Source organism: Lepisosteus oculatus, chromosome 15 (genome assembly GCF_040954835.1).
Source record: "Lepisosteus oculatus isolate fLepOcu1 chromosome 15, fLepOcu1.hap2, whole genome shotgun sequence".
In the NCBI taxonomy this organism is placed as follows: Eukaryota; Metazoa; Chordata; class Actinopteri; order Semionotiformes; family Lepisosteidae; genus Lepisosteus; species Lepisosteus oculatus.
The window spans coordinates 7,198,483-7,217,279 of NC_090710.1; the positions used below are offsets into that span (position 1 = coordinate 7,198,483).

The 18,797-nt window shown below is 35.0% G+C and overlaps 1 protein-coding gene across 1 annotated transcript in view; it reads left to right on the forward strand.

Annotated features, from left to right (window-relative positions):
• Positions 1 to 18,797, forward strand: part of abcc4 (ATP binding cassette subfamily C member 4 (PEL blood group)) — an 85,019-nt gene that overhangs the window by 20,441 nt on the left and 45,781 nt on the right. The window contains exons 8-19 of the mRNA XM_006639003.3: positions 580 to 829; positions 2,430 to 2,537; positions 4,192 to 4,281; positions 6,417 to 6,608; positions 6,756 to 6,850; positions 7,683 to 7,769; positions 9,018 to 9,114; positions 9,262 to 9,480; positions 11,042 to 11,182; positions 12,457 to 12,494; positions 14,142 to 14,242; positions 15,325 to 15,471. Of these exons, the coding sequence (XP_006639066.2) occupies positions 580 to 829; positions 2,430 to 2,537; positions 4,192 to 4,281; positions 6,417 to 6,608; positions 6,756 to 6,850; positions 7,683 to 7,769; positions 9,018 to 9,114; positions 9,262 to 9,480; positions 11,042 to 11,182; positions 12,457 to 12,494; positions 14,142 to 14,242; positions 15,325 to 15,471 (1,565 nt within the window). The remainder of the gene's footprint in view (positions 1 to 579; positions 830 to 2,429; positions 2,538 to 4,191; positions 4,282 to 6,416; positions 6,609 to 6,755; positions 6,851 to 7,682; positions 7,770 to 9,017; positions 9,115 to 9,261; positions 9,481 to 11,041; positions 11,183 to 12,456; positions 12,495 to 14,141; positions 14,243 to 15,324; positions 15,472 to 18,797) is intronic.

The following is an 18,797-nucleotide window of genomic DNA, read 5'->3' on the forward strand; positions in this document are numbered from 1 at the left end:
TGCAAAAAATCTACTAATCTTACAATTAGAGCTCCAAATGTGTATTTTTATTTTGATAACTGGAACATGTCTTTGCCTCTAATCTTTAAAAGATTATATTCATTATATCTTTCCCATACTCAGCTGCAGTTGAATCATGCTTTATTATAATGAACATAGTTTTGTTACACCCCCTTTTTGTAGGAAAACAACACAATGTTAGCCTTTGACTTGGTCTTCTGTAAATAGTTAACTTTTATAGCAAGAGACTTGATTTTCAGCTGTCAACCTTAACCTAAGGAAGAGTAACAGCAGGTCTGTAGTACTCTCAACTACTTTTCATGTAGAAAATTCCATTAATTTGACTTGACGTAGATGACGTGATCTGCAGTTCAGTATTTAAATGTCTTTCAAAGCTGCGGAAGAATGGTTTGAATTTAATACAAATTTTCTGCTAGACTGCTTTACAAACTGTGCACACCTAACTGTATTAAATACCCCTTTAAGGGTCTGTTAAAAATTGAAATCTCATAAACTCAACAGAAACAATATTTTAGCTCATAAAGATGCTATAGTGTTAAAACATTATTTCTGTTTCAGGAAGGAAATTTCTAAGGTGACCAAGAGCTCCTACCTGCGTGGGATGAACATGGCTTCATTTTTTGTTGCAAGCAAAATCATACTCTTCATCACTTTCACCACCTATGTGTTGCTTGGCAACCCAATTACAGCCAGTCGTGTGTTTGTGGCTGTGTCCTTATACAGCGCTATCAGGCTCACTGTCACCCTCTTCTTCCCAGCTGCTATTGAGAGAGCCTCAGAGGCCATGGTTAGCATTCGCAGGATAGAGGTACAGTATTGCAAACAGCACTGGGAAGAGCAACCTTTTTTTTTCCAGAGCTTTAGATTTGGGGATAGTGAGGAGTTCATATATTAAATAATATTGATAATCTCTTTTAGGAAAATTAAAATAGCTCATCTTGGGGGATGTGTGTGTGTTTAAGGTAGCTGCTTGTTGGATGCCCCCCCCCCAACTGCAGATGTAGGTGACATCATGGAGACACCAGCCTCAAGGCCAGAACCCTACATGAATGGAAGCTGTCATCTTATTGTTGTGGAATGCTGAGTTTAGAAGCTGGTTAAACTGTGAAAAAATGTGAATTGTAATGGACATATTACTTGAAACAATTTAGCAGTATAGGATAATATATTAAGGTGCTCTTGCTCTTAAACAGCAAGAGTTTTGATCAGCAGTTATGATTGAGGAAGCAGTACTTGGCTACCGATGGTTCCTGATATACAGTACTTAGGTGTTAGGGATGAGAAAGTCAAAATGACATATAGGGGAATTTTTCCCCATAAGAACAGTGTAAAAGAACAGTATAGTTATTTTACAGGAATACTGTAGTTAGTGTTACCAAATCCTTTTGAACTGTGGTCCTGTCAAAACCAGCAATGTCATTTGCTTCTTCAGTGCAGATTTTTTTTTGCACACTGTTAGCAATCAGACCTTGATCCATTGGTTGGATCAGTGATGTGCTGTATTGCATGGTGGTAAGAGTTCAACTTAAATGTTGGGGCATAATGACTCATACAAAGTTTGAGATCCAGACATTAGATAATTCAATTACAATGAAGGTTGAGCAATTGAGGCAGAACAGAACATGTAGTTTAGCTACTGTCAAATTTAAATGCCTACAAATATGTGAGATCAGTTTTTGTTAGGTCAGTGTAACCATGCAATCAATTGTTGGATCTTGGTTTTTGTTGTTACTGATTTCCTTTGAGCTTGGCTGGGATGATAGTTGATTGCATGGTAAATCAACAGCTTCTTGTTAACTCTTCTGCATAAGAGGCCTTTCTTTTGTCTATGTTTTAGTTTAAATATTTTTTTAGAAATAAAGGTCTTAATTGTTACCTGGCGAAAGCTAAGACATTAGCCTATGTTTACAGAAAACTTTAGATTACTGTATGAAAAATAACAAATTGCTGCATGGCATTATTTTAAATATTTTTACAGACTACTCTAATTTTAAGATTTTAACACAGACTTAACATATGAGGAAATTTATGCTTATTTGTAGTCCATCATGTTTTTTCAAAGCCAAACCAAGCCTCCTCTCATTTTCCACCGATTCCATCTTTTGAAGATGTTTCTAGCAGTGTAAACATCTTGAAAAACTTCCCGTGAGACAGGTCCATTTCCTCTTTAGGTATAAATACCAGACAGTGTAAAAGAAGGTGATTTTTTTTAGTTTTGTTTATGTTCTTAATGCTTTATACTGAAGTATATTGCCAAATGTCTCTTAGAAGTATCTGTTAATTACTGTACCACATACATTTGTTAATTAAAGCAAATTAAAGATAAAGGGGTTTGCAACTGACTATTTTAAAAGCATGCAAATTACATTTTATTAACTACAAGAAGTTGCTGTGGTTTGTTTCTGTAGACATTTCTGTTGCTGGATGAGATTGAGAAACCTAAATCCAACCTGCCAAAAACTGAGGTGAAAGAATCACTGCTTGAGGTCCAGGATTTAATCTGTTACTGGGATAAGGTAAATATTACACTTTCTACAAAACTTCCAGTCTTTTCATTCTCTATACCTGAATATTTCTTGAGGTGTGCACTGTGCTAATGCAGTACATAGTGTGACATGTCATGTGAGCTGTGGTTTTCAATGCTGTTGAAATCTTGGTCATGCCTGACTCTACATCAGATGTAGAGGAAATGATTTATAGACTTTAGTGTTCCCCTGCCTTAGAGAATAGATGAGAGCTATGCATTACTAGCCTCACTACTTCAAATTAATTAGTATTTATAAGGCGTCATTTGAAGTTCACTAGCTCTTTATTTTTTTTTTCTGGACAAAGAGTAAAAACCTGCCTGATAAAGCTTTCTGCAATTAGTCTTTCTGGTGACAGGCACTTACTGAAACAGACAGTTTTAAAAATTAAATATATGTGAAAACATTTAAAACATAACATTTTATCAATGTAACAATTCAATAAAGGTAAACAAAAAGTTAGATATTATTTTCTTAATATTTCCTTTAAATTTTATATTACAAAGGTAAGGGAAGTTGCTACTAGGTTGCAGGTACAGTATAATAACACACAATGTTAAAAAAAATACAGTATTAATTTATTTTCCACCAAGAAACTAATATTTAGAAACTATTGATGAATGTACTAAATTAGTTTCCAATAAATCTGCCTTTTGAGATGTAAACCCTACATTGGGGATTATTTTGAAAGGAAAACAATAACTTTGAAGTTAATGAAGTCCCAGATCTGTGTGTTATTTTGGAATAAATCTTCATAACACAAAGTAAAATGTTCTATAATGTGTGTAAAAATGGCATCCAAAATACACACATATATTCTTCCTTTTAATAAGAAGTTGAATAAGAATAAGTAGTTGACATTGGTGTGTTAAGTCCACAACTAAAACTACAAACTACTTGGTTAGATATTTAACTTTTTGACTTCGTTAAGAAGAATTTCCAAAGATGTTGGTGAGTGTAGTGCTTTCTTCTTTTTTTGGTCTCAAAGGTTCTGTAAATTCAGTTTTTCATCATATTGTAATAAATGTTTAAAAACAGTTACAGTTTTTTTACTTTAACAGAGTAATGAATACATGTTTCTTCACATCAGTAAATTCTCTCATTTCAGAAAGGAGTTTAAGATTTGAAAAGGAGTAATAAACTGAGAAAAGGCTTTGACACACCCACCAGTTATACATTCCAGAAACCATTTCAAATTTACCAGGCATTTCTTGTCTCTGTTTACTAGAAAGTGGCTTTCCAGTGCCAGGTTGCCATGACTGGCTGCTGAGTCTAAAATTAGCAGTTTTTTATATGCAAAAAAGACTTATACTGGGCCACAATATCTGTGTTTTTCTTAGACAGTGCTTGGCAATTCTGATGTTTCTGGGGATTGAATATGAGAACAATCCCTTTATTTTTTTGAAGTGAAGAAATAAGGTGAGGGTATTCCCCTGCAGTTTCCCATAGTCAACCCTGACTTACTATACATTTCTAGTTTCACTAAAATTTTTGTGAAGAGTAATCGCATTAAAAAGAAGTCAAATTGGCCTAAGGTATTAAAACAAAGAATGAAACAGCAGCTAAAAGTGGTCACATTAGTTTCTTTAACCTGCGTGATGAAAAGCTGATTTGTTTCCCCTTGGTGCTTAATATTATTCTGCAGTCACTGGATGCCCCAACACTACAGAACGTTTCCTTCACCGTGAGGCCTGGGCAGCTGCTGGCTGTGATTGGGCCAGTAGGAGCAGGGAAGGTAAGTCTCCATGTGTTACACAGCAATGCAGAGACACTCAGGGCAGAAAAGGGGAAGTTTTAATTTCCCATCATATGGTATTACGCAGACCCTTTCCTAAATATTAGGATTCTATTTTTATCCCACTTAACTGATGCATAAAACAATGTTGCTGCCTATTAGTCATATTTCTTCGAGGCATTAGCTTTCCTGTAGTTTAAATTTGATGTTAGCAGCTTTGCTTAAATCTTGGTTTAATATTGAAGATTAATAATTCAAACATAATTGCTCAGCTCAAGAGTGATATGTACTGTATAAAGGTGATTAATCTAGTATCCCAAGTTAATAAATGTATTGTGCTTCATGATCAGAATATAGTGTAATTTCTTCTCAGGCATGAAACTTTATTACTTGACCTTAACTGCTTTATTGGTAATTTGTTCTGTGAATATATTTTAATTTTTCAAAACTTAGAAAATACAACACAAAAGTAAAAGTGATTTCCTTCCCACATGCATAGAGCACTTCTTCACCCATTCCCCTAAATGCTACTTTCTTCCATGTTTTTCACTAATGACCCCTAAGGTATGGTCAGACAGCAATGATGGAAGCCCCTGTGTCAGCAGAAGCACTCCAAGCCTCCCTAGTCTTCCCACAAGATCCATTCTTTACTTGTTTACTTGTATATTGTCTACTGTTTGCTTGTATATTATCTAAATTCACTGTCTGCACTTTGTGTTTTTTTACAATCGAGACTTTCTGTAAGTAAGATTCCCATTGTACCAGAACATGTACCCATTATATATGGCAATGCAGTTCAAGTTCAAGTTCTAAAAGTCAGAATATCACTGCAGTCCAGCATCCAGTGATGCCAGAAGAGGGAACATGTTGGTTCCCAGCACAGTGCCAATAACCTCAGCTGAACAGTGCCAATCAAATACATTTGTGCTGATTCAGGAAGCTCAGATTAGAGTCCACATCTAACTATAGAACCACATGAGAACAGGAAATATCCCCTGTTCAGAATAATAGCCAAGCATATAGTGGTTTAACATTTGATTCCTCATCATTCATGAGAATACTGATTACTGAATACTGTCTGGTTTATTGTGAAAATATATCTGAAACATATACTAAAAACTAAGGCTTTAATAACTAGACAAGTCCTTTGAGAACAAATTCTGAATCTATACCGCAGGATGTCTTTTTTTTCATTGGAGTGATCTCAGTACAGTACCATGCTCAAGGGTACTTCAACATTGTCACATCTGGGATTCGAATCCCCAGCCTTCCATCTGAAGTCCAATACCCTGACCACTGTTCCACTTTAAAAATGTGCTTTGTGTAATTTCAGATGTATTAACTTTGTTGATATTTTTATTTCTGGTGATTTACTGTACCTGCCAAATTTATAATAACAAAATAATTTAATTTGCTATTCAGTTTTTTGGTTACAGGCAAAAAACTGAATAGCAAACCAATAGAGAATGAAAGCAAGTGAATATCCGAATGGAGCTTTTTTCCATTTGATTACCATATAGGCTAAATTAATTTATTAATAGGTTTTATAGTATAAGGTCTTCTATTTCTTAGACATCTAAAATTGTTGGAAAGTAATTCCCTCAAAAACAACCAAAAAATCCCTCAAGATTAAGTTTTAAAGGACATTGAGTGAGCAATATAAAATATAGGATATATCCTAAATATAGGAGAACAATTTCTGTTTGTCAACTGATTAAGGTGATAAGGTGGGTATGTTTGAAAAAAATAATAGACAAAATGGAGTTCTGGTTGTGGTGAGGCTGCTGTGTCGGTAGGTTGTCACGGTCATTTTAAAACCGCTTCTCCCAAAGAATTGTTCCAGTTAAGGCAGAAACCAGCTAGGTGGGCTTGTTAAGAGCTGTGATGGAATTAAAACTCAGAGACACACTGGCTCTGCAGGACCAGATTGGACAAGCCTGGTCTAGAATATACACATCCAAAACAATTATTTAGCAGTTAAATTATTTTCAGCCAAATTTGGATGTTCGGCACAGTGATGGTTTTTCTTTCCTTTGAACCATACAGGAAGAAACAAATGCTCACTTAGCTTTACTGAATATGCAACATTTAAGAACAGTGACCTTTTTCTTCCTAATTGGCTGTTGGTTTTGTAGTCTTCGATCCTGAGCGCCATTCTGGGCGAGCTGCCTCTGGAAAAAGGCGTGGTGAAAATGCAGGGAGCCCTGACCTACGCCTCTCAGCAGCCATGGGTCTTCCCGGGGACCATCCGCAGCAACATCCTCTTTGGGCGGGAGTACCAGCAGCAGAAGTATGAGAAAGTCCTGAGAGCATGTGCCCTTAAGAAAGTAAGCCATTGCTTCCATTTTCATCATACTGTGAATATATGTTTACTGCATATTGAAAAAGATGTGCAGAATATATAGCTGTCTTCTTTCTACAGTGGGCGAATATTTATTTTTTTGGTGTGTGGCTTTTGGTTCACTTGTTTGTAGGATCTGGACTTGTTGCCAGATGGGGATTTGACAGTAATTGGAGATCGGGGTGCTACACTGAGTGGAGGTCAGAGGGCTCGAGTGAATCTTGCCAGGTAACGGAACACCTTTCGTTTTCAGCATTCTAGAATAAATAACACATACTGTATACCCGGAAATTATACAGAATCCTTCAGTAATTCCATAGGGTCTGCATAGTTCATGGGTTACTCTTAATGGCCTTCAGTAGCCCCATGTGTTTGTTGGTTCCTTTACCTTGTAAGTGGGAAGAAAAGTGAAAAGGGATATAAATTCACCCAAAACAGAAACACAAACATCACTTTGTAATTTTAATAGAAAATATGAAATACAAAATATTGAAACAAATGTTAATCCAGTTAATCCAACAACAGAAATTTTGAACAACCCTCTAATCTCCTCTTCATTATGTACATTGTATCAAAATAAATGTAATTTGTTGCTTTTTAAACAAGTGTAACTTCATCTATAGGATGAGAGAGGTGTCTTGGATGACCTTTATCTGTAACAACCAGTTGTGAAACATTATACAGGCATTAAACAGTCTTAAATTACCATAATTCATCATATCCAGTATAACTTGTTTTCCTATAATGTCTTTGGACACTGCAGAGCCCAGGTTTAATCTTTTTGTTGTATTGTACCTGTTTTTGTTTAAAGAGAGTGCACACGTCAGACAAACTTTCTTTAACACTTCAGATGTGGTATTATTTAAAGGAAGAAAATGAATCCATGAGGAAAAAAATTGAATTTGAAAGCAAGCTGATCCCTGACAAGCTTTAATCATTCAAGAAATACCAGTTTTTTTTTGTAAGACATCATATTAAAATTTAAATGTGTATCCATTAAACCCTTGAGTTACATACCAATGTAAGCCACTTTTAATTCAATCTGTTCTTTTATTTTAAGAGCTGTGTATCAGGATGCTGACATCTACCTGCTGGATGACCCTCTTAGTGCTGTAGATGCTGAAGTGGGAAGGCACTTGTTTGACCAGTTAAGTCATTTTTTTGGTTTGAATCGGTAAGGAAAGATGAAACGCTTAGGTGGGGCTCTCTTTAAACAGGTTTCCCTTCAGAAATCGCAGTTTTCTATTGTGTCGACTGTCTACACCAGCTGCATTAGTGCCGAGTTCTGAATGTACAGTGCTGTTTCTAATCTCTGGAGTGCTTCTCCTAAGAGTTCCCTTACTCTCCCCATATTTTTTAAAATCTTTTCCTGGCTTCAGAACCCTTCAATAAGACACAATAAGTTATTGTTTAAGTAGGGAGGTTTTCTTTGTTATTTCATAAAAAACATGCAAAGGAAACAAATGGTAAGAAGGATAAGACCAATGTATTGTGAAACTGAGAGGGACAATGTGTTCTTATAATCCTATTTTAAAACGGTTCATTATTAATTAACTGTATTGGGTACAAATTTGTTTATTTTTATAGAACAAATTGGTGACAAAACAGTAAGTCAGCATATGTAAAACAACATTGTACTACCCTGTTTTCTAAAATCTCCAGTGTTTCCTACCATTTTTCCAGTGCTTGGTGGTTTTTCGTCATGTCTCCAGATTTTAAAGTAGACCTGTTATGCAAACAAGAAAAGGGTATATACAGTTTATACTGTTGCATCTTCTATAGCTTAAAACTTTGCAAAGTAATGGCTGTGATTAGTATACCCTCTTACCGGTCTGTATCCGTTTCAGTTGCTCTGATTTACATTGTGTTAACACTAATACCAACTTTCAAATGTTTTCAGTAATTTAGATACCTTTACAATTTCTTATCAGTACTTTATTACTTATCTTGCCTGTCAATCTTGCTTATTTTTAATGTTTTTTGAAAACTGAAATTATAGCAAGCCCATATCAGCATTTTAATTTCATGTTTTAGATTGTGGTCACTTAAATTGGTGATTATAAGAAACCTCTTTGCACTTTTCAGTTTACCAGTAACACCACCAGCTGAAAAACTACAAAAGAGAGTATTCCAGCATCTCTAAGTGAAGTGGTGTAACATTAGTAGTTCAATAATTGAAACTGTTTAATACAGAAGAAAACAAATATCAAATTAACTGAAACATTTCACATTAAATGGGACAGATTCACACCTCCCAGCCAGTCTGGTAAATCAGTTAGGGTTGTTGGAAGTGATGTAAAACCTCAAAAGTTGAGTGCTTTGTTATGATAATTCATTGAATTTCATTGCATGGAAATGCTTACAGTCAGTTAACAGTCTTTCTTTTGACATTTAGGTGCATCTGTGGTTTGCTACGGAACAAACCCCGCGTTCTTGTGACACATCAGTTACAATATTTAAAGGCAGCTGACCTTATCCTTGTCTTGAAAGAGGTTAGTCCTTTCTTCATGTCTATTAATTTAAACTTTGTTTTTAAATGAGTGGTCATGCCGATGGCAGGAAATAAGGTAAAATTATGCTTATGACCTTATCTCCCTTTTTTAATTAATTTTTTTAAAGAAAACATTTATGCATTTTAGGGTCACACAGTTGCCAAAGGAACCTTTACAGAGCTGCAGAGATCTGGGGTGGATTTCACCTCCCTGCTGAAAAATGATGATGAGGAGGAGCTTCAGCCTGCACCAGAGACAGCTGCCAACAACAACCGGTCTCTGAGGTGTCGTACCATCTCCCAGACCTCTGTGAGGTCACACACCTCCTCTATGCTGTCTGTGAAGGATGGGTCAGAGCAGCTTCCGGTGTGTAAAAGAGAGTGAATTCAATTCTGTTTTTACAAACGTTTTACTTCAGCTACCTTAACTGCCCCCAGTTTGCTGGGCTTTCCTGAGCTCCCATGCAGTTTAGAAAAAATATATTATGCAGCAGCCTTTATCTGCAACCACAAATGTAGACCTAAGCAGTTCCAAAAGACCAGTAGTCTATATAGTAGATGTAAAAAATACGATGAGCCAAAATGTCAGCTTTGGAAACAGTGTTACATTGATGGTTTAGAGCAAGAGCAATGACAGAAAAGTCTGATACACTTTGGCTATTACATTCATGTTGATGCAAAGTAGTTTACAACATGAGCATATGAAAGGTTACAAACAAGAGAAGACCATTCAGCTCCTCTGGCCTATTTAGAAGAAATAAAAAAACTCTACTAGTATATATTGGAAAACCATGAACCAACTAGCATCAGAAAGGCAAACCTCTCTAAATATACTGAAGAATATCAGAAAGCTCATGAAAATTGACACTTTAACCAAGAAATTGAATTTGATGTGTTTTGTCTGCTTTACTGCCGTCTGACACTAGAGGGCAATATTGATTTTTTTAACAGTAAAGAGCATTATTTTGATATTGATATGAAAATATTTTTAACTTTCTCTTAAGTTTTCTAAGACTTGTTAAAGTTCTCACTACACTTGTGTATAGTGACACATTTACTAATTGAGTTATCTGGTCACTGCTGTTTCACCTTTGGTCTTTGTTCTTAAATTTGCTGTTTGTTATTCATTACACTTTCAGTTTATCTTTTATAATACGTCATGTCATTAATAAATACTTAAAATATATTATAATTATGATTAAAATACTTTTCTAATTTGGAAATTGCTAATTAGGAAAATAATATGTGACTTTAACTACTAAAATGGCTCTTGTACACTTTGAGTTCCAGATCTTGATGTATTCAATAAATTACTTGTATTTTATACATGGAGGCAATAACATTAGAAAGGTTCCAAAATGAGAGGGGTTAATTTGGCCCATCTAGCCTGTTTGGCAGCAAGTACTTAGTTGATCTAAGGATCTTATCCAGCTGTTTCTTGTTGGCAGGCAAAGTATTGGCTTCAACCACATGTCTGGGTATCTGTCTTCAGGTGAAGAAGTGGCTCCTGTTTTTGGTTTTAAATGCACTTCGGTGTATTCCATTTGTGTCATCTGGTTGTGTTATCTGGTGTTTCCAACTAGACGACACAGGTGCAACCGCAGAATATTCTGTTAAATCCCAGTTTGCAATTGAGTGGTCTTCTCTGGACTGATTCCAGAGCAGCAATATCTTTTTTTGTAGCACGGTGACCACAATTGTACATGACAATCTAAATGAGGCTTAACTAGTGCGTTATGCGATTTTACTATAACATCCCTTGGCTTGAATTCTACACTTTTAACTGTGCAGCCTAGCATTGTTTTGCTTTTTTTATTGCGTCCCTGCATTTTCTGGATGTGTCAATGTGTAAATATCTAAGTGTAATGGAAGATGTTGCTGCCATTCTGTGATTAGCTTTTGGTAATTGCGTCAGGGTTCTTTGTCAGGTAGAGCATGTGCAGATGGGCTTCGCTGAAGAAACTCGCTCTGAGGGGACGATCGGTGTTAAAGTCTACTGGAAGTACTTTGCGGCTGGAGCCCATATTTTAGTTCTTCTCATTCTGGTCCTGCTCAATGTCTTAGCACAGGTGAGTGACTATAGGTTCCTATACAAGAGTTCTATCTGATTGCATCTCATCTTTCTTTTGATGTGGTTTTAAAGCCTTAAAAACTGAACTGATAATGTCCTATACCCTATTTTATCTTAAACCTATCATGTTTTATAACCATAATTGGGGTTGTGAAAAATAAGTATATAATATATAATATATATAATAGTCAAATTAGAATATAATTAGTATAAAATAATTCTTCTTCTTCCTCCAGTGCATCCCCCCCCCCCAAAGTAAGAACATCTTTTTTGTCATATATGCATCTTCTTTCCTCTTTGTGGTTCTTCTGCTAGCCAGCTTTCTCACACAGTGATTTGTTAATCAATTGAAGACGTTCTTTAAGTTAAATTTGCCAGGTGTGCAGCTTTTATGTGATACTAAATATGAAAGATGTTTGTTCTACTTGGCTGCCCGGTACATATGTGTATGTACTATTTAAAATTTAAAATTTAAAAGACACAACCATTTCCACTAAATTCCTATTGACCCATTTCCAGATTAGTGCATGTGTATTCCCGTTTTATTGTGCAGCAGGATATTTTGCAAAAGTTAAACTTTTGATGAAGTACGCTTCACTGTAATTGGGACAGTGAGTGGCTCTTGGGACAAAGTTGTCCCTGTGATTTCATAATTCCTTTCTGCTTCAGTTTTTTAAGAGATTGTAGTAAAGGTATGTGATGTTATAAATTGAACATAGTGTTTGTTAATGGTATATGATATAAATATTTCTGTTCAGTTTATTAGTTGCCTAATATATTGTTCTGCAGGGTAATATGCCACAGTATGCATAAATGCTCTTTGTTTATGATTTTCAGTTTCTTTATCTGCTTATGTTTGATTTGAAGTGGGGAAAAAGGGATTAAATTCTGACTTTGAATTTTGAAAGGAAAACATGAAAAAGAACTGAAACATTTTATGCTAATTTAAATGGTAAACCACTAAGTCAACAATGGTCTTGATACAGTTTGATTTAAATTTAGATTTTCACCCCTAAGAATGATGCTTAAGAGTACAGCAAAAAGGTCTTGAATTCTTATTTGCAGTAAGGTAAATTTGAGCTCTGCATCTCTATATTTAAATGCAAGTATAATCGAATATATATGAGCTGTTGTGATGTCACTGAAAAGCACCTCTCATATTACAAATTCACAATTAAAGTGTTGTCACTTTATAAGAGAATGTGGCCATGTTTAATGCATACTTCAAAGCATAAAAGACAACGTGTTGTTGTTTTTTTTTCTTTTTTGTAGGCAATGTATGTCCTTCAGGACTGGTGGCTATCTTATTGGTAAGAAGCATCAGCTTTAAGGTTCACATTTCATTTTACTCAGAGTGTGGTCACTGCAGTGCACTAACATAGACATAGGGGTTTTCTACTTAATCTTAAACTACTCTTGGGCTCAATTGGGCTCAAAGTCCAAATCAGATTACATACAGGTAATAACCAGGAAGCTGAGCTCCTTCTTAAACAGCTTTTAAAAAGTCTCACTCTGAGACTCTTTCAAAAACATAACCTCTCAGGTTGGTCATTTTTTCTGGTGAGGCTGCACACAGAATCTGCTCTCTGTACATTAGGCAGCAGATCAAAACCAATCCAGAAAGCCTCTACTTCTCACAACAAGTCACATGACTGAGGGCCGTAGCTCATTCCCTACTGCCTTCTGGGGAATGTGGTTCAGAACAGAATCTCCATTTTCCCTGACCAACAATTTTCTCCATGACAAAGATCCAGACGTTTTTCAGATTTTATACATACTTCACACTGCTGTTTTACTGTGAGGCTGCATGCAAATTAATTTTTTTTTCAAATTAAAAAAACCTTAAGATTTATACATTATTCTCTAACATTTGTTTTCTTTATTAAGTTACTTAATGTTTCAGCATTGCTGTCATACTGATTAAATAATGCATCATTCTAACTGGCACTAGCTTTCAATCAATCTGTAGTCACATCATCCAGGTTGGACTACACATTGGTGGTGGTAGAGGGGAGTCCCCATTACCTGTAAAGCGCTTTGAGAGGAGCTTCCAGAAAAACACTACATTAGTATAAGGATATTATTATAGTCATACCAAGCATTCTGTTGGTATATTCATCACTTATCTACATAGTCTTGATAAGGACACCAAGTTCTCTTTCATTTGTAGATTCATGCTGTGTAGAATCACATACATAAGACTTGTATGTTTGTAAAATTGTATGTTTTTATTTCCTGTATTAACCATTTTGCACTCCATGTTAAATTTCCACTTGGCTCTTCCGTACCTGAAATTCTTTTTGGAAGTCATTTGCTGTTGCTTTGTTTTCTTTACCACTTTCCATAGTTTTGCATCTACAAAGTTAGTTAACTGGTTTTCTGTTAAGAATCTAAATTGTTGTAGTTCTTTAAGTGCAGCTGGCTTAAAAATGATCCCTGCAGCTTACCACTTAGAGGTTATACCCTTAAGATTTCTGTTTTCTGTGTTTTAAACAGTTCTTGATCTTGATTATCTTTGATTTCTGTAGCACTTAGTTTGAGAATTAACCTTTTATGAGATATTATCACATGATTTCCTGTAAAATTATAATTAATTATATTCCTGTAAAAACCCAGATCCTTTAGTTTTTCATTTACTCATGTATATTTCCTTTGCTACACCATATACAAAATGGAAAAGTTAAGAAGAAACATACTGTATTGTGGTTAAGAAAAAAAGAGCAAAATGAAACATTTTTTCTACAGCAATTGTGATACAAAATACTGATATTATAATGATATCCAAAATGACTATTTTAGCTTTAGTCCTCTTTTTTTAACAACCATTTCTCTACTACATATATGTGTAGTGGAGTTCATGAATTTTCTCTGGGCTCTGTGTTTTTATTCTTCCTGGTTATTAACTGAGACATTGCTTTGTTTGACCTTCTACTTTTTGATTCTTTTGTGATGTATAGGGCTTCTGAACAGGAGAGACTAAATGTTAATGAGACTATTCAGGATGTGCACAATGAAACTCAGGAGTTGGACCTTGGCTGTTACTTAGGAGTTTACGCAGGTATGTTATAGTGAGTGTGTCATTATTCATGCACAGCTGTGAGAAAAAAAAAATATTGAAGGCATTAGGAGTCCTTGGCTGAAAAACAGGTATATATTGTATTTCCTATATGCCTGTACCTTTTGCTTCTTGAAAGTTTTTCAATTATATTTATTTAGGTCCAAATTGTGTTTGAACATGTTTTGTGTTACTGGACACCTTCCATTTTGAGAGACCAAATTGAATAATGAAGATTAACAGTCAGCCGTTTTCATCATCCAGGACACAGGCCTATTTTTGTATATATGCAAAGAGAGGCTTATCGTTAGCAAAAAAAATGTTTCAAGCTGTTTGACTAATGAGCACCTTTGTTGAAAGCTCTTGCAATTTGTGTTCCTTTTACTGTCACGTTTGTATACTCACAACTGTAAATCCATTGTTTAATTTTATTGAAGTCAAAGTTTCTAACAGATTTAATGGACTTTCTTTTACACATCATGATGCTGCTGTGCTCAGTGATGATTGTGGGCAATACAGCCTCTTAGGGGAAACTTACCTACTCTTCTTGAAATGCTTCTAGTCCCCCTGCATAGAATGAAGTATAGACGTATGAAATTATTAATGTGAAAATGAATTCACCTAAAATCTGTTGTGCAAGTTCTCCTAGTTTTGTAAGTAGTTACAGCATAATTTAAAAAACCACTTCATATATCCATCTGAAAAGAAAACCTGTATGCCAAGACATCTTTAGTCTTCCCATGCTGTTTTTATAGATCACTGAAGGGGATGTCAGGGATGAGTAACCTCCCAGTGTTTTTTTTTTCAGTTGAAATGCTGGCCCATGTCTACAAAATCATAGGGCTTTTCACCATTAGTCTGAAGAAGGCTGTATCTGACCTCTGCATTTTATTGCATAGTGTCATCTTTTTATTAAAGTGTTTAATGTGTACTTTAGAATTTTTGGTTTCAGTAAAGTTAACGTGCCGCACCTTTTCACTTTTCTTTTTGTTTCTGGTGTGTATTGAGTGCTGTTTTACAATCCTAATGTTTCTCGAAAAGCGCTCATAAAATTGTATTATTCTTATATTTTCCCATTATTTTAGGTTTGACAATAGGCACAGTACTCTTTGGATTTGTCCGAAGTGTGCTGTTTTTTAAAGTCCTCGTTAATGCAGCACAGACCCTGCACAACCACATGTTCCAGTCTATACTCAGGGCTCCAGTGAGGTTCTTTGATGTAAATCCCATCGGTAAGTGACTTTATCAAATGTTATAAGTCAGGTTGACGTGTGATAAGTGCAGTTTGTATATTTGAATATATGGTTTTCTTACAAAGTTTCGAAAACAACAAGAAGTATCTGCTATAGGAATGTAAATGTGCTCATTTTTATTTTACTTTTGTTAGGGGATGTGTAGCAGCATTTTGTACAAGCTGAAGTCTTAATATAGTGTGGTTAGGTCTACCGGACAGTATTCCATTTCAGAAGTCTAATCTGAATGTAACAAAGTTTCTCTTTTTTCTGTGTTGAAAAAAATCACTTCATCTTGGAAATAGTTTTTGATGGAAAAATGTAAAACAAGAGTTGGCCAAATAGTACATCTAAATTAAGTTTTGAGGCACTAGAGGTTAAGACTTTAGCCAACTATGTTTAGATCAGGCAGTTCAGAGTTCTTCTTTCTTAAAGTAATAACTCTGTTATATCTGAATTTAATGTAAGAAACACATGATTTAAGGGAAATCATGATTATTCCTTAACATAAGAAATAAAATTCCAGATACTTTGTAATTCAGAAACCTGTATTTCAGATTTTGCTTACTTTGTCTAGTAGGTGCATATAATGTGTAACTGGTGTAAAAATCTAAAAAATTGTGATTTGTGATGACTTTCTTTGGGAAAGCTGTTGGTGTATGCTTGTGCTTCTTTTATTTGACCAATAGAGGGCATCCTTTTATTGATAGATGGCTTAAACAAGATTTAATTTTCCTTGCATTGCTACTGAAGTTTGTTGTGAAACATACTGTAATTGTGTAAACACACGTCTTTATAACTGTTTGAACATGAAAAGATGTCGATATTCTTATATTCATAGTGCTTTCTATGTTGATATTTGTTTTTTTTATTAAAAAGATTATGTTTCCTATTACATTAAAAAATATGTAGATAGGTATGAATATATACAGCAAATCTTCTAAAGATTCATGTTCTTCTTTTTCTTCCTGAAATATGTTCATTTCTATAGGATACACTTTAATATAATGTTTAAAGAAAATTGCCATTATTAATATTGAACCCTGAATAATTTTAATAGTCACACCGTATACCCTGTTTACATTGTCCCAATACTGGCTTACATCTGCAGATAAAAGGATCATTTTCATGCCATGTTTACATGGATTTTTCCTTAAACTATCCTTTGTCTGATCTGTATGTGCATATACTGTAAATTATCCTTTGTCTGATTTGTACTGTATGTGTACATCCACAAGCAGTTTGTATATGGGACAGTTACCATAATCTTGGACAATGTTTTGCCAGGAAACCTTAAAGATTTTCTGCTTGCTTGGTAAAAGTTTTCTAACAGTGTTTTAAAAAAATATATAAAATATATTACAAAGCCAGTCTTGGTTTATGTACTGGCCTGGTGCATTTCCTATGTTCTAAAACGTAGTTAATTTCTATAATAAATTTAGTTAGTACAGCAGGTACTCCATTTAATTATGTATATTTATATATGTAAACAATAGCTGGTTCTTAAGGGAAGAATAATTTATTAAGACATGATTATTTTGTTTAGTTAAACCTATTTTTCATTTAGGAAGCTAAAGCAAGAGAGCATATTAATATTTATGTACAGAGAGGAATTAAAAATGCAACAAATGAGTACTGGAACCAATAACATTTGTTGCATTTTAAAGCACTTGGTGTAAGTGTGTATATTCAGTAGCATACCTTATTTCAACAGTATCGCTGTAACCAGGCTGAAAACAAATAAAGAGGAAATTGAGATAAATGATTGCTACATTTTAATCACCCGATATTCTGCTTTTTTACATTACATGTGATTGATGCAATTCTAAACCTAGAAAAAATGTTACCGTTGTATAATTTAGAAATTGAAACTCTCTTATAATCAGTTGGCACACTCTACGTCTTCTTTGTTATAACTAGCTTCTAATATACCACTTCACTTGACTCAGAAAAACTTTAGTGAGGTACAGCTGTAGTAGAGCTTAGGGTCAGCTAGCTGCATGTACCCTGCCATAAACTGGACTACAGGTGAGCTAGAATTTCTGACAATAAAAGGAAAAAGGGAGAGAACTAACATTATTTTACTTAGAACCCTCAAACATGTGCATGAAAAATAGATGATAACATGTACCATTTAAAAATAAAACCCTTTCATACCTTGAACAGGAGTAAGGCTTTGCAGTAGGTTACATTAGGCTGCCAAGGGCAGCAAAAAGGATTTCAGAATCAGTCTGAAGTTAATCTTTTCTTAAGGTGTAACTATGAATTTGCAGGGGGGAGGCATATCAATGAACAGTGAACCAAGACAAAAAATTCAAATAATAAAATTGTAATAAAAATTGTTTGCTCTAGATCTTGGACACTGTAAAATATTTGTACGGTAGAACTGAGCAAATAAAATTGAATTTGCCCTAAGGACTGTATCTGAAGTGTTTGATAGTTTCATTAGCTTAGTAGGTTGTTGCTGTTTGGACAGACGTGAGTAGGCAGGCTGACACAATCTTAAAAGAGAATAAACACTAAAACCAGGGTTTGAGCAAATAAACACTAAAGGTAAGATCAGAATATCCTTTCCAATTTTCCTTCTAAATATTTAGCAGATGGGGGGCATGGTGGCACAGTGGTTACCATTTCTGCCTTGCAATGCTGGGTCTCTGGGTTTAGTTGCAGACCTGGGGTGCTATGCGCATGAAGTTTGTATGTTCTCACCGTGTTTGCGTGGGTTTCCTCTGGGTGCTCCTGTTTCCTCCCACAGCCCAAATACATACTGTACTGGTAGACAAACTGGCTTTTGGGAAAGTGGGCCCTTTGTGTGATTGTGTGCGTTTGTGTATGTGTGCCGTGTGATGGACTGGTGTTCCGCCAAGGTGTGCTTCACCTTGTGCCCATTGCTTGCCGAGATAGGCTCAGGCTCCCCTGCAACCCTGAATTGGAAGATTAAAAAATTGATGGATAGGTATTTAACAGATTGTCTTCTGAAAAATATGATTAAAAAGATCAGGATCTGCTTGAAAGCTGTTTTGGCTCTTTTAATATAGAAAAAGAAACAAAAATGTAATTGTTATAAAGTGTTTTGTTTTATATTGAGATAATAATGCCTAAATCGATTGCTGAATTGGTTTTTAGCTTTTGGATTTGGACTTTTCTTTCTTTTCTATAACTCACATCTTTCAATTCATAATCCATTGATAATAACATAAATGTGTAATTGTGAATTATCTGTTCTGCTTAAGAATTGAAAGCACGAAGACAGGTGGTATCAGCCATAATGAGTCATAATGGCCACATAATAACCTACTAAATATAAATTAAGGGTGTTCAAACAC